Source organism: Ranitomeya variabilis, chromosome 2 (genome assembly GCF_051348905.1).
Source record: "Ranitomeya variabilis isolate aRanVar5 chromosome 2, aRanVar5.hap1, whole genome shotgun sequence".
Lineage (NCBI taxonomy): Eukaryota > Metazoa > Chordata > Amphibia > Anura > Dendrobatidae > Ranitomeya > Ranitomeya variabilis.
The window spans coordinates 183,714,598-183,736,626 of NC_135233.1; the positions used below are offsets into that span (position 1 = coordinate 183,714,598).

The following is a 22,029-nucleotide window of genomic DNA, read 5'->3' on the forward strand; positions in this document are numbered from 1 at the left end:
ACAGCATTCTGTAATGCTGTAGATAAGTCCCCGATGTAACCTGAAAGATAAGAAAAAGAGGTTAGATTATACTCACCCAGGGGCAGTTCTGCTGCGGTCCGGGTCCGATGGGCGTCGCGATCCGGGTCCAGCGCCTCCCATCTTCTTACGATGACGTCCTCTTCTTGTCTTCACGCCGCAGCTCATGCGCAGGCGTACTTTGTCTGCCCTGTTGAGAGCAGAGCAAAGTACTGCAGTGTGCAGGCGCCGGGAAAGGTCAGAGAGCTCCGGCGCCTGCGCACTGCAGTACTTTGCTCTGCCCTCATCAGGAGCCGCAGCGTGACTACAAGAAGAGAACGTCATCGAATGAAGATAGGAGGCCCCGGACCGCAGCGGGACCGCCCCTGGGTGAGTATAATATAACCTCTTTTTCTTATCTTTCAGGATACATCGGGGGCTTATCTACAGCATTCCAGAATGCTGTAGATAAGCCCCTGATGACCGTGGGCTTACCTCATATACAATTTTGGGTTTGGGGGTGACAGGTTCCCTTTAAAGGGATATTCCCATCTCCAAGATCCCAATATGTAGTTGATGTAGTAATAATTATAATAGTAATAATAATATTAGTAAATACCTCCAATTACAAATGTAGTGTATGTCATGCCCTCAGCTGCAGGTCCGGTCTCCACTGCGCAGGGAGACCGGCGACTATCACACAGTCTTACTCACCCGGTCTGTGGCTTCAGACGATCAACGGCTCCTTTCTCTGCTAAGAACCTGCATCCTCTTGGCAGGTCTTCTGGAAATGCTCTTAGGAGCCGCGCCCCGCTTCCTGCACATACTTGAAACAGTAGGGCACCTGTTCCCCATTAGGGCTGTTTGTGCTATGATGCTCTGTGCATAAAAAGCATCCTCCCTTAGGGGAGGTGCCTGGGCAACGTGTTCATTCTTTGGGATTGTTGCCTCAGCTTCAGGCCACGCTCTGCTGTGCTCTGCACTATACTTACATTTCTATTTTCACAGAGTCCTCTTCTGGCGTTTCCTTTCGTGGATCCCTCTGGTCTCTCCGGTTCCCACTACAAGTTGACTTGCCTCTCCTCACGGAACCCTCCAGATCCTGCTACTGGTGGGATCAACCTTTCTGGATTTCATGGAGCTTCCGGGATTCTCTCCACCAGCAGATACAAGTATTCCACAGTGTTTCTAGTCTGTCAATACGGGTCGTCCTATGGTCCTGGATTTGCGGCATTCAGGCCACCTGGTGTTGTGATGGGGGAATCCCTGTATAGGGGTACACCTTGCCCGATGCTCCACTACGTGGTACAGTGTCATGATCCAGAGGTTCTTTCCCTCTGACACCTCTTCCCTTTTTGTTTAACCTTGTTAATAAATATCTTTTGGTTTATGAGATCCACTCTCCTGTCTTTTGAGTATCGGGTATACAGCTGCCACTGCACCATCAGTGGCCTAGTGAGACCACTCTACCCTGTGGGCGTAACAGTGTAATTCTACGGATTTGCTATGTCTCTTTCCTCATGTGCAGGCATTGCAGTGACAGTTAGCTAGTTGCTAGTGGTCGTAATCATTGATACCTGAAGGTCCTGCAATGCCTGCACATGAGGAAAGACATAGCGAATCACAAAAAACGGTAACTAGACCTACTGGTAATTGTATTTCCAGGAATCCATCCTGACAGCATCATTGGAGGACGTCCTTCTTACCCTCAGTGGGACAGGAACAACAAGAGGTTAAAAGGACCCTCCCTTTACCACCCACCAGTGATTTTCCAAAGTACCACATCTGGATGGATGCAAAAAGAGAGAGTTTATTAACAATTCTTACACCAATGTTACATCACACCAGTATACAACAACAAATTCTGCAGTGGGGAGGGAACTAGTAGTGCTGTCAGGATGGATTATTGGAAATACAATTACCAGTAGGTCTAATTATCGTTTTCCAGTTCACCACCTGACAGCACCATTGGAGAAGTACCAAAGGATGGTAATCTTAGGGTGGGACTATTGCATGTAATACCTTTCTGCCAACCAAAGGCTAATTGTTCTGAAACAACGTCTAGCTTATAATGTCTAGCAAAAGTACTAAGACTGGTCCAAGTTGCGGCCCAACAGATCTGTTCTGTTGAGGCCCCCCCCTTTCTGACAATGACGTAGCCATAGCTTGGATTGAGTGGGCTCTAAGATTGTTTGGGAGATCCTTCCCTTGAGCTCTATACGCTAAGTCTATTGTAGCTTTTATCCACCTTGCGATGGTTGCCTTTGCAGATTTACAGCCCCTATTTGGCCCCCCCTAATACTGTATAAACAGATTTTTGTCTCGTCTCCAATTCTCGGTAGCCTTTAGATATTTTAGAACAGTCTCCCTAACGTCTAAATTATGATACACCCCCTCCTTTGGGCTTCTAGGGTGTTGGCAGAACGAGGGAAGGATTACTTCTTGGTTCATATTTGTATATGAAATCACTTTGGGGAGAAAAGCTCGGTCAAGTCTTAAGACTATTCTATCGTCAAAAATCTGTAGGTATGGATCCTGTATGGACAGGGCCTGCATCTCCCCCAATCTTTTAGCCGAAGTGGTGGCCACAAGAAAAGTTGTTTTAAAAGAGAGCTTGGCTATGTCCATGTCCTCTGATAAGAGATATGGGGAATTACACAGGGCATTAAGGACCAAGTTAAGGTCCCAAGGTGGAGATGAATTCCTCCCAAGGGGTCTCATTCTTTGTGTGGCTCTAGAGAACCTCGCTCTCCAGGGATGTGAGGCTAAAGAAAGGTCAAAGAAGACACTAAGGGCCGCAATCTGCACTTTTAAAGTACTAGGCTGGAGGCCTTTTTTTAAAACATAATTGGAGGAAGTCGAGGATCTTGGGGATGTCCAGACTTGTAGTGTCTACTGGAACAACTCCTGAAAAGGTACAAAATCGCCTCCAGATCTTATTGTAGATCTCCAAGGTCACTGGCTTTCTGCTTGCTTGGAGCGTGGTGATGACATCTTCTGACAGGCCTCTGGATCTCAGGGTCTAACCAAAGGACACAAGAGAAAAAGTAAAGGTCATACAAATGGGGATCACCACAACAAGGATTCAGCTAGGATATATATAGTTTTTATTAGTACACTACAGTACACATGAAAACAGGTAATAAAATGAACACACACTTAAAAACAATTAAAAAAGGCAACATACTTGTCCCTTGTAACTTCAGCCCGAAATAGGGCTAACACCTGCGCCCAAGACCATAGATCAATACCTAATAAGGCAATACCTATGTGGACATCACCACAAAAATACACATGGTTCAATGAAACAAGCTTGTTATGTATATGACAGAAGACTGAGTGAAGGGCAACTTTACCAAAGTATCACATAATACAATGAATACAATAACCAATGCAGCCGTAGAAGACTGCCCCTAAATAAAACAAGTCCCTATCCGGCATAGCACAAGAGCAATAATGTTAACTTGCATCACCACAAAGGGTTAAATGCAAGTGAAATACCACGGAGCCCTGAACCCAGCCCTACAAATACAATACCATGGGCTGGAAGTGTGTAACTGTGTAACCCGACGCGTGTCGCCCCACTCTGAAGGCTTCGACCCCTGAAGAAGCCTCCAGAGTGGGGCGACACGCGTCGGGTCTCTGCTTCACCTGCGCCATTTTTTTACTAGTTACACACTTCCAGCCCATGGTATTGTATTTGTAGGGCTGGGTTCAGGGCTCCGTGGTATTTCACTTGCATTTAACCCTTTGTGGTGATGCAAGTTAACATTATTGCTCTTGTGCTATGCCGGATAGGGACTTGTTTTATTTAGGGGCAGTCTTCTACGGCTGCATTGGTTATTGTATTCATTGTATTATGTGATACTTTGGTAAAGTTGCCCTTCACTCAGTCTTCTGTCATATCTATAACAAGCTTGTTTCATTGAACCATGTGTATTTTTGTGGTGATGTCCACATAGGTATTGCCTTATTAGGTATTGATCTATGGTCTTGGGCGCAGGTGTTAGCCCTATTTCGGGCTGAAGTTACAAGGGACAAGTATGTTGCCTTTTTTAATTGTTTTTAAGTGTGTGTTCACTTTATTACCTGTTTTCATGTGTACTGTAGTGTACTAATAAAAACTGTATATATCCTAGCTGAATCCTTGTTGTGGTGATCCCCATTTGTATGACCTTTACTTTTTCTCTTGTGTCCTTTGATTATGCATATGCTATAGGTCAGGGTGATCCCACTTTATAGGCCGTGGTGCCCCCTCAACATATATATTCATGGATCTCAGGGTCTGGCGTTCAAGATCCAAGCAGATAGTTGGAGTGAGGCTGAATTGTTGTGGAACAACGGACCTTGGTACAGAAGGTCCTGCCTCTTTGGTAAAAGAATAGGCTTCTCCACCGTCATTCTGGTTAGTAGAGAGAACCAGCTTCTCCCTGGCCATAAAGGAACTAACAAGATCACTGTTGCTCCGTCGTCCCGTATCTTCCCGAGTGTTCTCGGAATCAATGGGAGAGGTGGGAAGGCGTACAGGAGCCCTTCTCCCCAAGGATGTGATAGTGTCGACTCCTGCTGCCCCATCTAGGGGATTTAGTGAGAAAAATGTTCTGGATTTTGCATTTGTCCTGGTGGCAAAGAGATCCACCTGTGGTGTTCCCCAACGTTGGCACAGCATGTCGAACACTTCTGAATTCAATTCCCACTCTGTGGGATCTATCGGTGTTCTGCTCAAGAAATCTGCCACTTGGTTCTTGGCGCTCTCCATGTGTACTGCCAAGATGGATTCGACAGTTTTCTGCCCACCTGAAAATCTGGTTTGCCAGATGCTGTAATGAAGGGTGCTTTGGGCCTCCCTGGTGTCTTAGAAACGCCACCGCTGTCACATTGTCGAATAGAATCTTCATGTGCTTGCCTCTGATCTCTAACCGGGCCTGGTAAAAAACATTCCAAACTGCATATAGTTCTCTGAAATTCGATGATTTGGTTCTCATCTCTGGATTCCACTTCCCCTGGTAGTACCTCCCTTCTATATGTCCGCCCCATCCGAACTGGCTGGCGTACGTAGTAAGGGTGACACAGGGATAAAGAACCCATTGTAACCCTACCTTCAGGTTCTTTGGAATGTTCCACCAAGTAAGTGCTTTCTTCCCTGAAAGAGAAAGAGTTATCTTATTGTCCAAATAACTCTGTCTTCTGTCCCAGGTCCTCAAAACCTCCTTCTTTAACCCCCTTGAGTGAAATTTACTCCACTTCACGCAGGGGATACAAGCTGTCATTAAGCCTAGAATCCGCATTGCTTCTCTTATAGAGGACGTATTCCTTCTGAAAAGGTGGATGTTTTCGATTAATGTCATCTGTCTCTCTTCAGACAAAAAAGATGTTTTGATGTGGGAATCTAACATGACTCCCAAAAATTTTAATCTGGATTGTGGGACCAAATTTGATTTTTCAAAATGTACAATCTACCCTAGCTCCTGCAGTATGGAGATTGTAAAGTGGCAGTCGATCCTGAGTTGTTTCACGGATCTCGCCATTAACAAGAAGTCATCCATATATGGTACTATGGATATACCGTGGCTTCTTAAGTAGGCGACCACTTCTATCATCAGTTTGGCAAATATTCTGGAGGCCGAAGGGAAGGCACCGGAATTGGAAATGATGGACTACTCCCTTGTTTATCAGAGCGAATCTTAAATACTTCTGGTAGGAAGTGTGGATTGGGACGTGGTAGTATGCACTCTTTAAGTCTAAGGTGCACATCACCATGTCCTTGTCTATTAGGGGTATCGTGGACCTTATGGACTCCATCCTGAATCTTTTGTATTTTATCCACTTGTTCAGGGGTTTGAGATTTATGATCGTTCGTGAGTCTACTGATGGCTTCTTTATTGAGAAGAGATTCAAATAATGACCCTTGCCTCTGGAGTGGGCACTGGAATGACTGTGTCTATTTTTAATAGCTCCTGGATGTCTGACCACATAGGGGAGTCTAAGTGAGGATAGGATCTGGTTACTATGAACCTTTCTGGAGGTAAGCTGGTGAATTCTAGCTTGTATCCCTGACCAATTGCCTGAAGAATTCAAGGATTCTGGGATATTTTCTGCCAAGCCCCTAGAAATTTCTGTAACCGACCTCCCACTCTGATGGTGTCATTTATTAAATTTTCCTGAGCAGGGACCTGGGAAGATGGAGGCTCTACTCTTCCCCCCCTTTGGGATAAGACCACCTCCCTGACTTCCCTTTCCCTCTGTAGTCTGTCTTTTGACTGGGACGGCATCTATGAAAAGGCTGGTATTTTTTCGTTTTCTCCTCAGGGAACCCTTTTTTCTTGTCTGAGGCTTTTTCTAATACCTAATATTTCATCTAGAATCAGCCCAAACACTTTACCCCTTGAAAATGGGATCCCACAGAGCTTATTTTTCAACTGGGTATCCCCTGACCAAGTCTTTAGCCAGATTGCTCTTCTTCTTAGACAAAGACTCGCTCCTGGTGGCGAATCGCACCGACTCTGCCGATGGGTCCACCATGAATCCTGTCGCGAGTTTCAATAAAGGTAGGGATTTAAGAATGACATCTCTGGAAGTTTTTGCACCGAGATGTTCCTCTAAATCGTCCGTCCATAAATGCATGGACCGGGCTACAGAGGTTGCTGCTATGTTGGCCCGTATTATCGCTGCCGAAGACTCCCAAGCTCTCCTAAGCAGTCCATCTGCCTTGCGATCCATTGGTTCCTTCAGTCCGGAGGAGTACTCGAATGGAATCGCCGTCTTTTTCACCACTTTGGCCAATAGCACATCTATCTTGGGTACATCATCCCAAGTCTTTATATCTTCAATTGAAAGGCAATCGGAGCCTAAAGTCTCTCGGTACCACTGGCCTTTTCTCCGCTTCCTGACACTCTTCTAAGATCATGGAACAGATGTGGTTATTAACAGGAGAGACTCTGTTGACCTGGGAACGCAGACCGCCAAACATTTCATCCTGTATAGAGACTTCCTCGGGAGTGTCCTGCAACTGCATAGTGTTTCGCACTGCATTTAGAAGCTCATCCGTATCCGCTGCTGAGAAGAGATATTTCTTCCCTCTCCCCATTGAATCTTCCCTTTCTTCCTGATCCGAATCCTCGGAAGCATCATCATCCGAGGAGGGGCTAGATTCCCTAAGTCTCTTCCGCGATCTCTGTGGTTCCGCTTGGCTGGTCCGAGGGAGATTCAGACTCGAGATGGAAGCCTGAACCTCCTGTCTTATCATTGACCTCATGTTGGTCATTAACGAAGTTTGCTCCCCTCCGACGATTTTAAACGTGCAGGCTTTACAGAGCGGTTTCCGCCAGTTCTCTGGCAATCTAGCAGCGCAAATGGGACATTTACTCTTCCCGGATTTCTTTTTCTCTGCTGAAGGGGTGGGTGGCTCTCCCTAAAAACACACAGATTTCAGTATTATCTCCGAGTGTATAGGGGATAACAAATGGCATTGTGGTATGGCTTCCTGTGAGTAACCTACTCACGTGCCCCCTGGCTTAGCTCTGGTCCCTCAGGTTTGGCTGTGTCCGCCATCTCACAGAGTACTCTGACCGAGTGCTCCTATTTCAGGATGGCCGGCGGTAAATGCAGCAACCTCCCCCTTTATATCTGTTTTTTACCTGGTTGATCCTGCTCATCCTCGACCGCGCCCCGCACGGCGTGACCGGGCTCTGACAAGGCCTCTCCATGAGGCCGGCGCAGCCGCTGAGATCTGCCACTACCCAGCAGACTGGAATCCTGGAGACGATGTGGCCATCGCAGCCGGAAGTGACGCGGCCGGAAGTGAAGCGTTCGCTCTACGCACCTCCGCAGCATGGTGCTCGGTCCGAGAGCCCCCAGAGAGGAGGAAGCAGATCTGACCCCAGAAGCAGCGCTACACTGGGGAGGCTGAGGGACCCCCCAGTGCAGGTATCAGCAGCAGATCTCTTGCGGTGGGAAGGGAAAGGCTGGGCCCCCTGATCCTCACCATCTGCATAGCACCGTCCGAGGACACGCTCGCCGTTCCTATCTGCAGTGGGACAGGAAAAATACTGGTGGGTGGTAAGGGGAGGGTCCTTTTAAGTGCTTGTTGTTCCTGTCCCACTGAGGGTAAGAATGACGTCCTCCAATGGTGCTGTCAGGTGGTGAACTGGAAACTATACTACATTTCTAATTGGAGGTATTTGCTAATATTATTATTATACCTACTCTATATTGGGATAGGATCCTATAGAAGGAAATACCCTTTTAAGAATAAGACAAAGCAAAAAACACAATAAGTGAGACATTCCTTATTAAAGTGATACTAGCGCATTTCTATTAGCATATTTTATTGTCATGCTGTAAAAGTGGACTTCATAGAATTTATTTTTACTCTTGTCCAATAATCCAGCACTGACCAGGTCCTATTAATACCAGCTTATAAAAAAAACAGGAAAACATTAAGCTCCTCGGAACCAGATGATATCTTTTATTTTGTACGTCAGTGAAGCACTGTGCTTATTTTTTGTGTGCGGAGGTGACATTTTTATTGGTAATATTTTGTGTAAATATAATTCATTGATCAATATTCATAGGATTTTGGGGGATGGAGAGGTGGGACACTGTGGTGACTGAAAAAATGCAAATATCATTTACAATTGGATAAACTGCACCTTTATGAATGTGATCACATCAACTTCAAAAAGTAAATGTTATTTCCACTTTCAGTTCATAATTCAATAGTACACATGAAAATAAGCAACTTTGTAACATATCTGATCAGAGAAATCGGATCTCAGTAACGTGAATCTGTCTTCACTTAAATACAGATTTTACCCTTGATTTGAACATTTTGATAATGTCTGATTTTTCTGAAAAAACATATCACAAAGATGATTATTTTCCTTTGCACTATTGATTTATAAAATAAAAATAAAAGATGGTTACGCTTTAGCCCCTTCAACCCTGAGCCTGCTTTCACCTTCCTGACCAGGCCAATTTTTACAATTCTGACCACTGTCACTTTATGAGGTAATAACTCTGGAACGCTTCAATGGATCCCACTGATTTGTAGATTGGGTTTTTTTGCAACACATTGTACTTCATGATAGTGGTAAATTTAGGCCGATGTTTTTTGTGTATATTTGAAAACATTTTGGAATTTTGGCGAAAAATTCATAATTTTCAAACTTTTAATTTTTATGCTCTTATCCCCTTCCTGACATGCCCCGTATATCAACAGTGTGATGATTATGGCAGCGCTCAGCATGCGCGCCGCTGAGATCAAGTATGGGTGTGAGCTCTATATGGGAACTGACACCCTGCAGCAACCCCTTCAATGTCTCTGTCAATAGTGACAACAACATCGGGAGGCATCACAGAAGGAAGGAGCTCCCTCTGTGCTCCTATCAGCACAACGAGATTGCCGATGGTCTACATGGAGGCCCTTGGGCCGAAAGATGGCAGCAGGGTCACCCAGGGATGGTGGCCTGTCAGCTCATGCTCAGAGCAGGAGCTAACACGCCTCCTCTCTGCATGTGAGACACTGATTTAATGCAAACGCAGAAGCAATGCAGATCATTGGGTCAGCGATCTGTAAGTATAAAGTTGATGTCCCATCCTTGGACAATGTACAAAAGGGAAAATTAAAAAAAAGTTAATAAAAATTGTAAAAAATACATTTTTTTTTAAAATCACAAAATAAATAACAAAACAAACTTCAATACAATAAAAACCTTTCCAATAAATCCAATAAATACATTTATGTAAAAGTAAAAATAAAAAAAGTACGCATATTTGGTATCCAACTGAAAATATAGTGTCATAAGTTCATACTGACATATTGAATACATTTTATTAAGTCACAAAAAAGTTGGCAAAAATACATCTACATATAATGATAACACAACTAACGATGGGAACTCAGGTCATAAAGGCATCTATTCCACATATGAATAACGGAGAAGGAAGAAAATATCATGAAAAAGATCATAGTACCAAATATATAAAGTGCCAGTGCTTATTAGTGATATATGATGGTATCAAAGTTAATATACAACATGCCTATTCAGCAGAAAGGTATCCATTGTATGTATAGCGACCATTATTATATGTCTGCAAAGTCTAAGTATTAATACTGCTAGACAAGAACCAACAATAATCAACCTACGGTATATAGAAAAAGATAGAAATTTCTTACCCATGTCTCTCCCTGTGGGACACAATGCACGTAGCCCCAATGCGCGTTTCGCGTGGATTTCCTCGGGGGGGCTGTGACATGGTGTGTGTATCTCTGGGCAAAGAGACTATTTTTCAGGGTTGAATTGACACCTTTAATTAGCTCATGGACCCATCCAGGTCTCCTCAATGCATAGTCACCTGATGAACCCCCAAGAAAGGTAAAAAGGGGGGGGAAGTGTTGGGACAAGGGATGAGTATTAAAGAATTCGGATAAGTGGATACTTCTTGAATCTCACACTACATGGTCCACCTGAGTAGTACAATCTGTTTGTGTGCTTGTGTGCTTACTCCTTTGATGTGGGGGTCCGAGCTATCACATTGTGGGTATGACAGAGCTCTGGATGGATCTATCGTGTATATGAAATTGCATCTCACTTGATGCACAATAACATTTCATTGTCAGTAATACCACTTATATCCATTGTTTATTGATGATATGATCTGCTACTGAGACTTACCACTAATTAGGAGACTGGCAGATACCCTCTGGCAGATACCCTCTGGCAGATACCCTCTAGGGGCAGCACGGTGGCGCAGTGGTTAGCACAGCAGCCTTGCAGCGCTGGAGTCCTGGGTTCAAACCCCACCAAGGACAACATATGCAAAGAGTTTGTATGTTCTCTCCGTGTTTGCGTGGGTGTGCAATATAACTACGTGGGCTGTGTTATATACTTACGTGGCTGTGCATTATACTACATGGCTGTGCAATATACTACGTGGCTGTGTTATATGCTACGTGGCTGTGCTATATGCTACGTGGGCTGTGTTATATGCTACGTGGGCTGTGTTATATGCTACGTGGCTGTGCTATATTTCTCTGCTGCATATGTGCATCATGAATCGTTGTATGTGTTAAAGGGGGGGGCCACTGAGGCTCTTTTGCCTAAGGTCCTCAAAAACCTGGAGCTGGCGTGAACAATCAATCAGCGACAGGCGCAGTCCGGATGCGAATTGACACGGGATTTGAACCATGCGTCGCTGATTGGTCGCGCCCGGCCGGCCGAATCCTGTGTATTCATTGCATTATTCTTAAATCTTCATAAATAAACTACATACAGATTCTAGAATACCCGATTCGTTAGAATCGGGCCACCATCTAGTATATATACAGTATATACTGTATGTTCAAGAGTCATCAAGAATTTTTTTTTCATGACAACTAAAAGCAATAAAGGAAAAACACACACGTTAAAATTAGATCCAGAGATAAAAATGTTTACAAAAATGGAACAAAGCCTAATTGTTCATTCAGGCCATTTGGTACCATACTACCCAAAACTGTAATCCATCTGCACTCTCTCTGTGCTAGCAGACTTTTCATGTCCCCTTGTCTTGTACCATTATGTATCCTACTGGTAACCCCAAATTTGAGGCTATGTGCCCACGTTCAGGAAAGTGTGCAGAATTTTCCAGAGCAAATCCGGACTACTTTCACAGGAAATCCGCAAGCGTATTTTTCACGTTTTTTTCATGCATTTTTTTGTGCGGATTTTTCACATTTTTTTCCGAAGCTCCCCAACGCAATAATATAGTGGGAAATCAGCAAAATTAATGAACATGCTGCGTTTTTTTCCGCGATGCGTTTTTATCGCAGAAAAAAAACGCAACATGTGCACAAAAATTGGGGAATGCATTAAAAATGATAGGATGCTTAATGTTAGCGTTTTTGCAGCGGAAAACCGCCGAAAAAACGAGAAAAATCAGCAAAGTGTGCACATAGCCTATGATGTTTGGGGTTGCAACTGTGGTGTGTCTTGAAATGCCTGGAGGTCGTCATTAGCGTCGTCAAGTCATCCACATCGCGAGTGGCCATGATATCCCTTACATATTCACGACTTTGTATCCGTAGTTCACGAAATGTAAGACCAATATATACTGGTCCACAAGTGCATGTAACATATTATACCACAAATGTTGTATTGCAAGACATATAATCTGTGATTTTAAATTCTTTCAGGCCGTCAGCAGATGTAAATGAAATAGCAGGCACCAGATTCCTGCATACCAGGCAATCACCACAGGACTATCAGCCTCACTTTTGTCTCCTCACTCCAAAGAAGTATGGGGGTTTTGGCTTACGCAACTGGGTAAGGTTTTTAGTGAGTGCCCAGGTTTTCTTTTAGATTCTAAATCTAGAGACACTACAGAACTAACTAACAAATTTACAGAATTAATTAATAGGCATATGGTGGAACAAGGCTGTTTTGTAGACATATGTATCCTGTGGGTTGATCCCCAGAGGTTTACATACACACGTTTTTCCCTCCTTTTCTAGTGAAGATGAGTTGTTTAAAAATCAGTGGGAGCAGATTGATTTCCAATGTTCTAAAGGGTTCATATAACATTTAATAAAGTCTAATGAGAATATTCTTAATGAACTGGATATTATTATTATTTATTATTATAGCGTCATTTATTCCATGTGAGGAGGGGTCTACATAATAAAAATAAGTACATTGTTCACCAATCTACAAGGGATAGGTGAGGATACAGCAGGTGAGGGTACAGCTGGTCATGCAGTCTTTTGGTTGATCGGTGGTTACTGCAGGTTGTAGGCTTGTCGGAAGAGGTAGGTCTTCAGGTTCTTTTTGAAGGTTTCCGTGGTAGGAGAGAGTGTGATATGTTGTGGTAGAGAGTTCCAGAGTAGGGGTGATACGCGGGAGAAATCTTCTATGCGATTGTGGGAAGAGGAGATAAGAGGGGAGTAGAGAAGGAAATCTTGTGAGGATCGGAGGTCGCGTGCAGGTAAGTACTGGGAGACAAGGTCACAGATTTATGGAGGACACAGCTTGTGGATGGCTTTGAGTGCCATGGTTAGGGTTTTGAACTGGAGTCTTTGGGTAATGGGGAGCCAGTGCAGGGATTGACTGAGGGGAGAGGCCGGGGAATAGCGGGGGGGACAGGTGGATTAGTGGATTATTGAACTAAGTACCATTCAGGATGAGATAAACAACTGACTCTGGAGATGGTTGTGAAACGTAAGGGTGACTTGGATATGGCACTGCAGAAGTGGGAGAAAGACATAGTCTCAAGTAAAATTAAGAAATATCAACGAGATATCTTCAATCGAAAAATAATCGTGTATACAAATGAAGGAAAAGGAGCGTCAGTGTGAGATCGTACGCACATGCTGTGTCATTCTTGTCTGTGTCAATTTTGCTTTCTTGGCCTTTTTTTCAGAGAATATGAATGATAACTCCAAAACTTTTTCTCAACTCATGGTTAGTGGTTGGGTGAGGCCATTTATTGTCAAACTACTGTGTTTTCTGTTTTTAAATAATAATGACAACCCAAAACATCCAAATGACCCTGATCATAAGTTTACATACCCTGGTGATTTTGACCTGATAACATGCACAAAAGTTAAAGGGAACCTGTCACCTGAATTTGGCGGGACCAGTTTGGGGTCATATGGGCGGGGTTTTCGGGTGTTTGATTCACCCTTTCCTTACCCGCTGGCTGCATGCTGGCCGCAATATTGGATTGAAGTTCATTCTCTGTCCTCCGGAGTACACGCCAGCGCAAGACAATATTGCCTTGCGCTGGCGTGTACTCTGGAGGACAGAGAATGAACTTCAATCCAATATTGCAGCCAGCGGGTAAGGAAAGGGTGAATCAAACACCAGAAAACCCCGCCCATATGACCATCATGGACTCACCCCGCCCATAATGGACTCTCTGAAAACTAGCGGTGTAGCAGTTTCAAGATATACAATAAGGAGGCACTTGAAGAAAAATGGGTTGCATGGTCTGGTTGAGTCGCCAGAAGAAAGACATTACTGCGCAAATGCCACACAGTATCTCACCTACAATACACAAAACACCACAGAGACAAGCCTCAAAACTTCTGGAACAAGGTAATTTGGAGTGATGACACCAAAATTGAACTTTTTGGCCACAACCATAAACGATACATTTGTAGAGAGGTCAACAAGGCCTATGATGAAAGGAACACCATTCCTACTGTAAAGCATGGAGGTGGATCGCTGATGTTTTGGAGATGTGTGAGCTACAAAGGTGCAGGAAACTAGGTCAAAATTGAAGGAAAGATGAATGCAGCACGTTGTCAGCAAATACTAGAGGGAAATTTGCAATCATCAGCCCGGAAGCTGCGCATGGGACGCACTTGGACGTTTCAATTTGACAACGATCCAAAACACAAGGCCAAGTCGACCTGTCATTGGCTACAGCAGAACAAAGTGAAGGTTCTGGAGTGGGCATTTCAGTCTCCTGACCTCAATATCATTGAGCCACTCTGGGGAGATCTCAAGCGCGCAGTTCATGCTAGACAACCCAGAAATTTACAGGAACTGGAGGCTTTTTGCCAAGAACAGTGGGCAGGTTTACCATCTGAGAAAATAAAGAACCTCATCCACAACTACCACAAAAGACTTCAAGCTGTCATTGATGTTAGAGGGGGCAATACACGGTATTAAGAAATGGGGTATGTAAACTTTTGATCAGGGTCATTTGAATGTTTTTGTTTGTCATTATGATTTTTTTGACAATACATGGATTCACCCAACCACTAGCCATGTTTGGAGAAAAAGTTTTGGGGTTATCGTTCATATATTTTAAATATGGAGTTTTGCCAGTTTGCATGCCTGTGAAGCGATGCGTTCCGAAGCATCACTAATTGCCCCCAGTATTGACACATGGGGGCCATTATAAAAATTTGAAGAGAAGGACAGCGCCACATCAGGAAGTGTTAAGCAACAACACACTTTATTCTGCCTCCTGTGGCAACGTTTCGGTCCGAGGACCTTTTTCAAGCACAGTACAGTCACATTTTAACCACCATTATATACATAGTTACATAGTTATTAAGGTTGAAGGAAGACTTTAAGTCCATCTAGTTCAACCCATAGCCTAGCATGCCCTAACATGTTGATTATATATCATTAGGACCACCCCCATAGTTAACAAGTAACCAATAGGAGTGTCATGATCAGGTAGAAAAAAACACCAATATTAAAAGCTTCACAGAAATAAATAAAATCAATGCCATACATTAAACAATCCCTATATCACCTACCCACATGTAAAACAACACCCCTCGATCGCTCCCCTAATCGTATACCAACTCATAAATACAATATAAACACTCCCGGCTTCCCAGATGTAAACATACTGCATCATCCTATCAGGACCATGCATCGGCCGTCGCCATGACTCCATGGGTATGTGCAGGACAGGCGCAGCCCAATCAGACAACAGCGCCGGCCCCATGTGACCACACCGTGTCCAACAGGCAGCGCCCACCACCGCACAAACCCCCAAGCGTCACCAACACCGCGCATGTCCCAACAAAGGATCCTCCCACCAGAGTCCCAATCCAGGCCTCCACATGCGTCGCCGTAGGAAAAGATCATTGTGAGCGCTGTACTCCATAGCGCTCATCATTGCGCAGGTCCGGATGCAGTCCACCAATGCGCATGTCCTTGTTTTAGATCCACACATCACAGTCCAATATCGATGCTCTAGTGCGCATGTCCGCAGTATCGTAGTCTCAATAGAACCCAGCACACGAGTCCCAGCTCCAATCCACATGTCATACTGCATTCGTGACAATATAGATTTTTCCTTTGTGTGCCCATGTAAACAGATAGGACCGCCAGAGATATCTTTAACCTCCAGAATCAGATGATGTATAGGTACATATAGATGGATATAGCTCCGGATCCATTATAGATTATGCCCAATATTCAACATATATTAATTAACATTATACAATATCCTCTTATTCCTTGGACCTTAATCCGACCCTGTAACGATATATTGAAAAAAGGGGGAAAACTGTTCCGATCGCACAATATACACAGTGATAGCGAAGCAGATATGACAGATGCAAGAATATCACAACATACATCATATATCACATCTAACAATAAATATGACCAAATCGCGACATGAGATATATATCTATATACCATTCTATTCCAACAAAATAACTACCTAGCAAAGGTGGATATAGGATACCGGAATTGTATATCTAAATATATGACGGCAATCGAGGTACCTATCATATATCTCAACTATGTGAAATACATCATATCCGGGAGATACAGGGATGCTCAATCTCACCACTCCCATACACCATAGAAGAGTGGGAGTAAAAGAGGATACCCGATCATAAGGGGTATTGTACAAAATAACATTTATCTTTATCATTTATCACTAAAGATTAAAAACAGAAAACAATAATCGAAAACAATAATATGGTTAAAAACACTACACCAATGAAGAGCCGCAACCAACCCAAACGGACGCTATAGGAGACAACTCTGTTGATACTCAATATTCATACCTCTTGGAAAGAGCGTATCGAGCTCAAATATCCATTTGAGCTCCTTCTTTTTCAAAATGGAAACCCGGTCTCCACCTCGCCTAGGCACAGGAACATCATCTATAATCCTATATCTGAGCTGATTAACTGAATGTCCCATTTCATGGAAATGTCTAGGTACCGGAAGTTCAGTACGTTTAGTTCTAATAGTACTTTTATGTTTGCTGATCCTAGCCCTAACTTCCATTGTGGTCTCCCCAACATAGTAGAGACCACATGGACAGCTAAGGACATAGACGGCAAAACTGCTTTTACATGTATATCGTCTTCGTATCTCATACCTTCTACCCGTGTGGGGATGACAAAAAGACGCTCCCTTTACCATGTTATTGCAACATGCACAATTGAGGCAAGGGAAATTCCCCAGACTCGGGCGACTCAGAGTAGTCTGTAGGTCCTTTTTGGAGCTACCAATATCAGATACCACCAGCTCATCCCTAATATTTCTATTTCTCCTATAGGAGAGTAGAGGGGGTAGCTGAAATTCACGAACGTTGGTATGTCCTCTGCTAAGCAGTGGCCAATGCTTCCGTATGACATCAGAAATCCGGTTGCTAAAGCCATTGTAAGCCGTAACAAACGGAATTCTCCTATTTGCCATAACCGCCACCTTAGGGTTCAAAAGCTCACCCCGCTCTTTGGATAGGGCTCTGGTTTTAAATTTATCCAAATCAGTCCTGGGATACCCCCTAGCAAGAAATTTTTGGCACATTTCATTCAATCTTTCGTCAACTCGAGTATCACTGGAGACAATTCTTCTAACTCGCAACAATTGGCTCCATGGCAGGGACTCCACCATGCGGCGTGGATGTTCACTAGAAAAATGCAGCAGATTGTTTCTGTCTGTATGCTTAACAAACAAATCAGTATGCAGGAGACCGTCAGACTTATAAACACAAGTGTCCAAAAATTGCATCTTGGACTGCGAGCACTCCATATTGAACCCCAACCCAGGATGCACATTATTCAAATAGGCATGGAACTGCTCAAGTTCGTTACGATCACCATCCCATATCAAGAAAATGTTGTCGATGTAGCGCCGCCAGCCCCTGACACAGCCCCAGAACCGCGACCCATAAACGTGTTCGCCCTCCAGGACAGCCATATAGATGTTGGGGGCCATTGACATCACAGGAGATTTCCCCTTGACCCGTCACATCATTGAGTTTGCCAGAAATTATGTAGGTTCCGGCACATGTGATACTACGCATGTGCCGAATAACATGTCAGAAAGTCATACACCTGTAATGGTCACTATAAAAGCTTAGAAAGAAGAATGGCACTCCTGAATATAACCAGATGCACAGATAGTGTCTGGTCATCACAGCGATAAGAAGTGCTATCCTGAGGGCAGTAATAGGCTCACCTCCTGTTTCGATACAAGCATATGCTTGAAATAAAAAAGAGCCGGATACATATATACTATATGTCTGAATCTCTCTGAATTAATTTGAGTTTAACTAGTGTTTCCATGATGAAAGTCTAAAGACCGAAACAGCATGTCGCAGCCCTCCGAGGAAGCCCACGTGAAACGCGCATTGGGGCTGCAGGAATTGTGTCCCACAGAGAGACATGGGTAAGAAATTTCTATCATTTCCTATGTAGGTTAATGTAGGTTACTGTTGTTCTTGTCTAGCATTATCAGTACATAGATCTTGAAGATATATAATAATGGTCGCTATACATACAATGGATACCTTTCTGCTGAATAGGCATATGTATATTAACCTTGATACCACTATACAGTATATCACTAATAAGCACTTTGTTACTATGATCTTTTTTCATGATATTTTCTTCCTTCTCTTTTATTCATATGTGGAATAGATGCCTTTATGAAACCCATCGCTAGTTATTTTATCATTATATGTGGACGTATTTTTGCCATCTTTTTTATGATTTAAGAAAATGTATTGAATATATAAGTATGAACTCATAACTCCATATTTTCAGTGGTATACTTCATGTTGGGAGTGTCCATCTATTTTATATGGCTTATCATGCACACTGTTGTAATATATTATGTTTTATGTTCTAATTGCGGTATATGGTTTAAACATATTTGGTATTGCCATGTCTGGAACGACCCTATAAAACTGTCCAACTAGTTAACCCTTTCACCGTAAAAAAACTAAAACAGTTTTTTTGCCTGGTTTTATCATCATACCGCCGAACAAAACGTGGAATAAAATGCGTTCAAATGTAAACAAAAATGGTATCTCTGAAAATGTCATCTTGTCCCGCAACAAACTACCATAAAGCTCATCATTCTTTTTTCTATAAAATAATTTTTATTGCATAAAAGGGCCAAAACATAAAAGAAATATATTAATGTGATAATGTGAGCCAAACCAGAATCTCAATTTGCAGACACTGTGTTTCGGGGGTTCCGAAACACAGTGTCTGCATTTGAGATTCTGGTTTGGCTATTATCCTAAGTCATGTGACAAGACTCGTTAAAGGGTCAACATTGACTGTTAGGATTGCTACATCCAATAGGTGGCGCTAGAGTTCTAGTCCTCTTCCTCTCTGAATAGACAATTTGCATATTTCCCAGAGGAGCACTGCGGCTTTAAGTCTCCTCACCTCAGCATGCTTAACAGGTCACTCTCCACAAGGAGAAACGATACTTCTTGGATAAAGATTTATAGAGAAACCCCGGTGTAAGTGCTCAGCTAAAAGCGCAGATAAATTTGAGCTGAGTCTTATTGCGATCTTTGGAAGGCACAATGAACAAATCAACAGTAGGTCAAGAACTGGTTTTATATGTTACGCCGTTCCTCGTGCTGTATAATTATGTTAGGCTGTTAGGCACCAAAAGACACTTTTCTTTGCAAAATAAAGTTTTTGCATCATCATATTTAGAGAGCTACAATTTTTCTATATATATCTGCGACAGAGTCATGTCTTGTTTTCCGCAGGATGAGTTGATGTTTTTATTGGTAACATTTTCGGTCACATGATAGTTTTTGAACGCTTTCTAGTCCAATTTATGGGACCCAAAATGAACAAAAACAACAATTCACAAATTGTTTTTTTTTTCTTTTCTCCTTTTTTTTGCCATTCGCCATATGATAAAATTGATAAGGTAGCATAATTCTTCGAATCAGTACGATTACCGTCATACCACATTTATATTATTTTTTAATGTTTTGTTGCTGTTGCACAATAAAAACTACTGTATTTTTCGTATTATAACACAAACTTTTTCCCAAAAAATTTAGGAGGTAAATGGGGTTATGTCTAATAATCAAAATGTGGCTTACCGGGATTTTAGGAGACAGGGTCGCGGTTGCACGAAGCAGGCAGCAGCCACTCGTTATTGAGCCAAGATCTCAATCTGTGCATGCGCCGGGTCCAATTTTCCTGAAGCCCACCGCCAGGAAATCAATGGACTCTTCTCCCGTCTCGGACATTGTCTTGAAGTCCAGGGCTCGCATACTCACACCACCGGGAAAGCCTCTCCTTCCAGCCTGAGGCCAAGAACATCGCCTTACTCCTGCAATCGCTGGCTTCCTGCAGCAGCGACCCTGCCTCCTGTGACCCTGGTCCACTGTCGCGCCCCCTGGTAAGCTACTGTAAATTCAGACTATAAGATGGACCCCCATTTGGTCCGCAAAGTACTGTGTTTTATAGAAAAATTATTGTTTTTGCATTATTACATTATATTGCATCATTATATTCTTACATTTCTCAGCTAACAGAGCTGTATGGAGACATGCTTTTGAGGGACAAGATAAAGTTTTGAGCTATGTTATTTTTATATACATTGGACTTTTTGATTGTGTTTTATTCCACTTATTCGGCTGGTATGACTAAAAAGCAGTAGCTTCCACATTTTTTATTTATTTTTTTTACGAAGACCACTGAAGGGGTTAAATAGTGTGACAGCTTATAGGTCGGATCATTCTGGACGCAGTGATTCCAAATATGTGTATTTTTTTTATTTTATTTACATAAATATACCTACTTAATTGGTTTAATATTTTTTCATTACTTTATAATTTTTTTTTTTAATAGTTTTATATATATATTTTTTTTACCTAGTCACTCTATGGGACTTTAACTTTTATTAGTCAGATTTCTGGTTTAATGCATTGCTAAGAATTATACATGTCAGTGCTGCAGTGACAAAGAGCATGGTCTAACAGGTTTGCCCCCCCCTCCCATAGCCGGCTGACATGGAGGTCGCCGATCTAAAGGGAGAGGGAGCGTCCTCCCTGCCTTACAAATGCTTGGTTTGCTATGGCTCAGGGCTGGGTGGGCAAAATTCCTGGCAGTGCTGAGCTCCCAGTGGCGGCGATCGTGCTCCTGGGCCTGCATGATCGCCATGACGTATCATTATGTTATTCGGGAGGAACCCCTTCATATGTAAACTTATGTTAAATATAGGGAAGGTGTTAAGTATTTTCATAAATAATGTTCTTTTATTTTAAAACTGGGAAAAACGAGGTTGAGTTATATATATGTATATATATATATCATATATAATATGCGATCTCTTCTGAAGCTCAAGCTATATCTAACCTTGAGAGGAGTACCAAGATGGCGTCAACAGGGTCTGCAGTAGGCCTCTGGCTGCCATTTTAACTCATAAAACCTTCATAGTTGAGTCATTGGGGACTGATGGGAGCTGGACAATATTTGCACCAGGGATTGTGCCAGCAATGACAGAGGCTAGTGCCAATCGCTGCTGTTACGGGCGGATGCTAGATGTATATCACAGCCGGCCTCTGACCTGTACGGAGTGGGCTCCATACATGTGAAGCCTGACATACATCAGGGTGCACAAACGGGTGAAAGAGGTACTGATATTAAAAAAAAAAGTGCATTACTGATCAATATATGCAACGTAGTAAAAGATCTTTTTTCCCCCTAAGTTCCATTATTCAGATTTGTGCAGCCACACGCTCTTGTTGGGCAAGCCTTCAGTCCGATGGATGGCTGCATAAGGAGGAGCACGCGACAAGACACACCAGTCAGCTTCCTCCATTTGTGCAAGTCAAGGAAGTTAGGAACCTTGGTACCGATGCAAAGTGTTTCAATGGGGGAGGTGAAAATGTGAATTGTTACAGATCTCGCCATCTGCAGCCTGTTCATGCCAACAGGACAAGAGGCTTGCCAACTGAAAAATATAGGAGATGACACAGACCGTAGAAAAAGGAGTAAGAAGTTGTGTACATCCATCTAACATACGTGGTAATGTTAGTGACCCAACACACCAGCCAGATGTGGACTTACCCATTCCAGCTGCAATAACGGGAAGCGCCAGATCATATGTGTACAGGATGTATGACATCAGCAAGAAGTCAATGTAGCTCCGATGGCTGGGCAGCAGCACCACCGGATGCTCCTGAATAGCTTGGCCCAACTGCAGAATATATAACAAATTCATACATTTTAATACAGTAACTTAGGTCAATTAAAAGGTTGGGTGTACTCCAAATGTGGAATTCCCCCTGGCATTT

At 43.1% G+C, this 22,029-nt stretch overlaps 1 protein-coding gene across 1 annotated transcript in view; it reads right to left on the minus strand.

The window, feature by feature from the left end:
• Window positions 1-22,029, minus strand: part of GNPAT (glyceronephosphate O-acyltransferase) — a 229,774-nt gene that overhangs the window by 199,085 nt on the left and 8,660 nt on the right. The window contains exon 4 of the mRNA XM_077283278.1: window positions 21,803-21,932. Coding sequence (XP_077139393.1) covers window positions 21,803-21,932 — 130 coding nt within the window. The remainder of the gene's footprint in view (window positions 1-21,802; window positions 21,933-22,029) is intronic.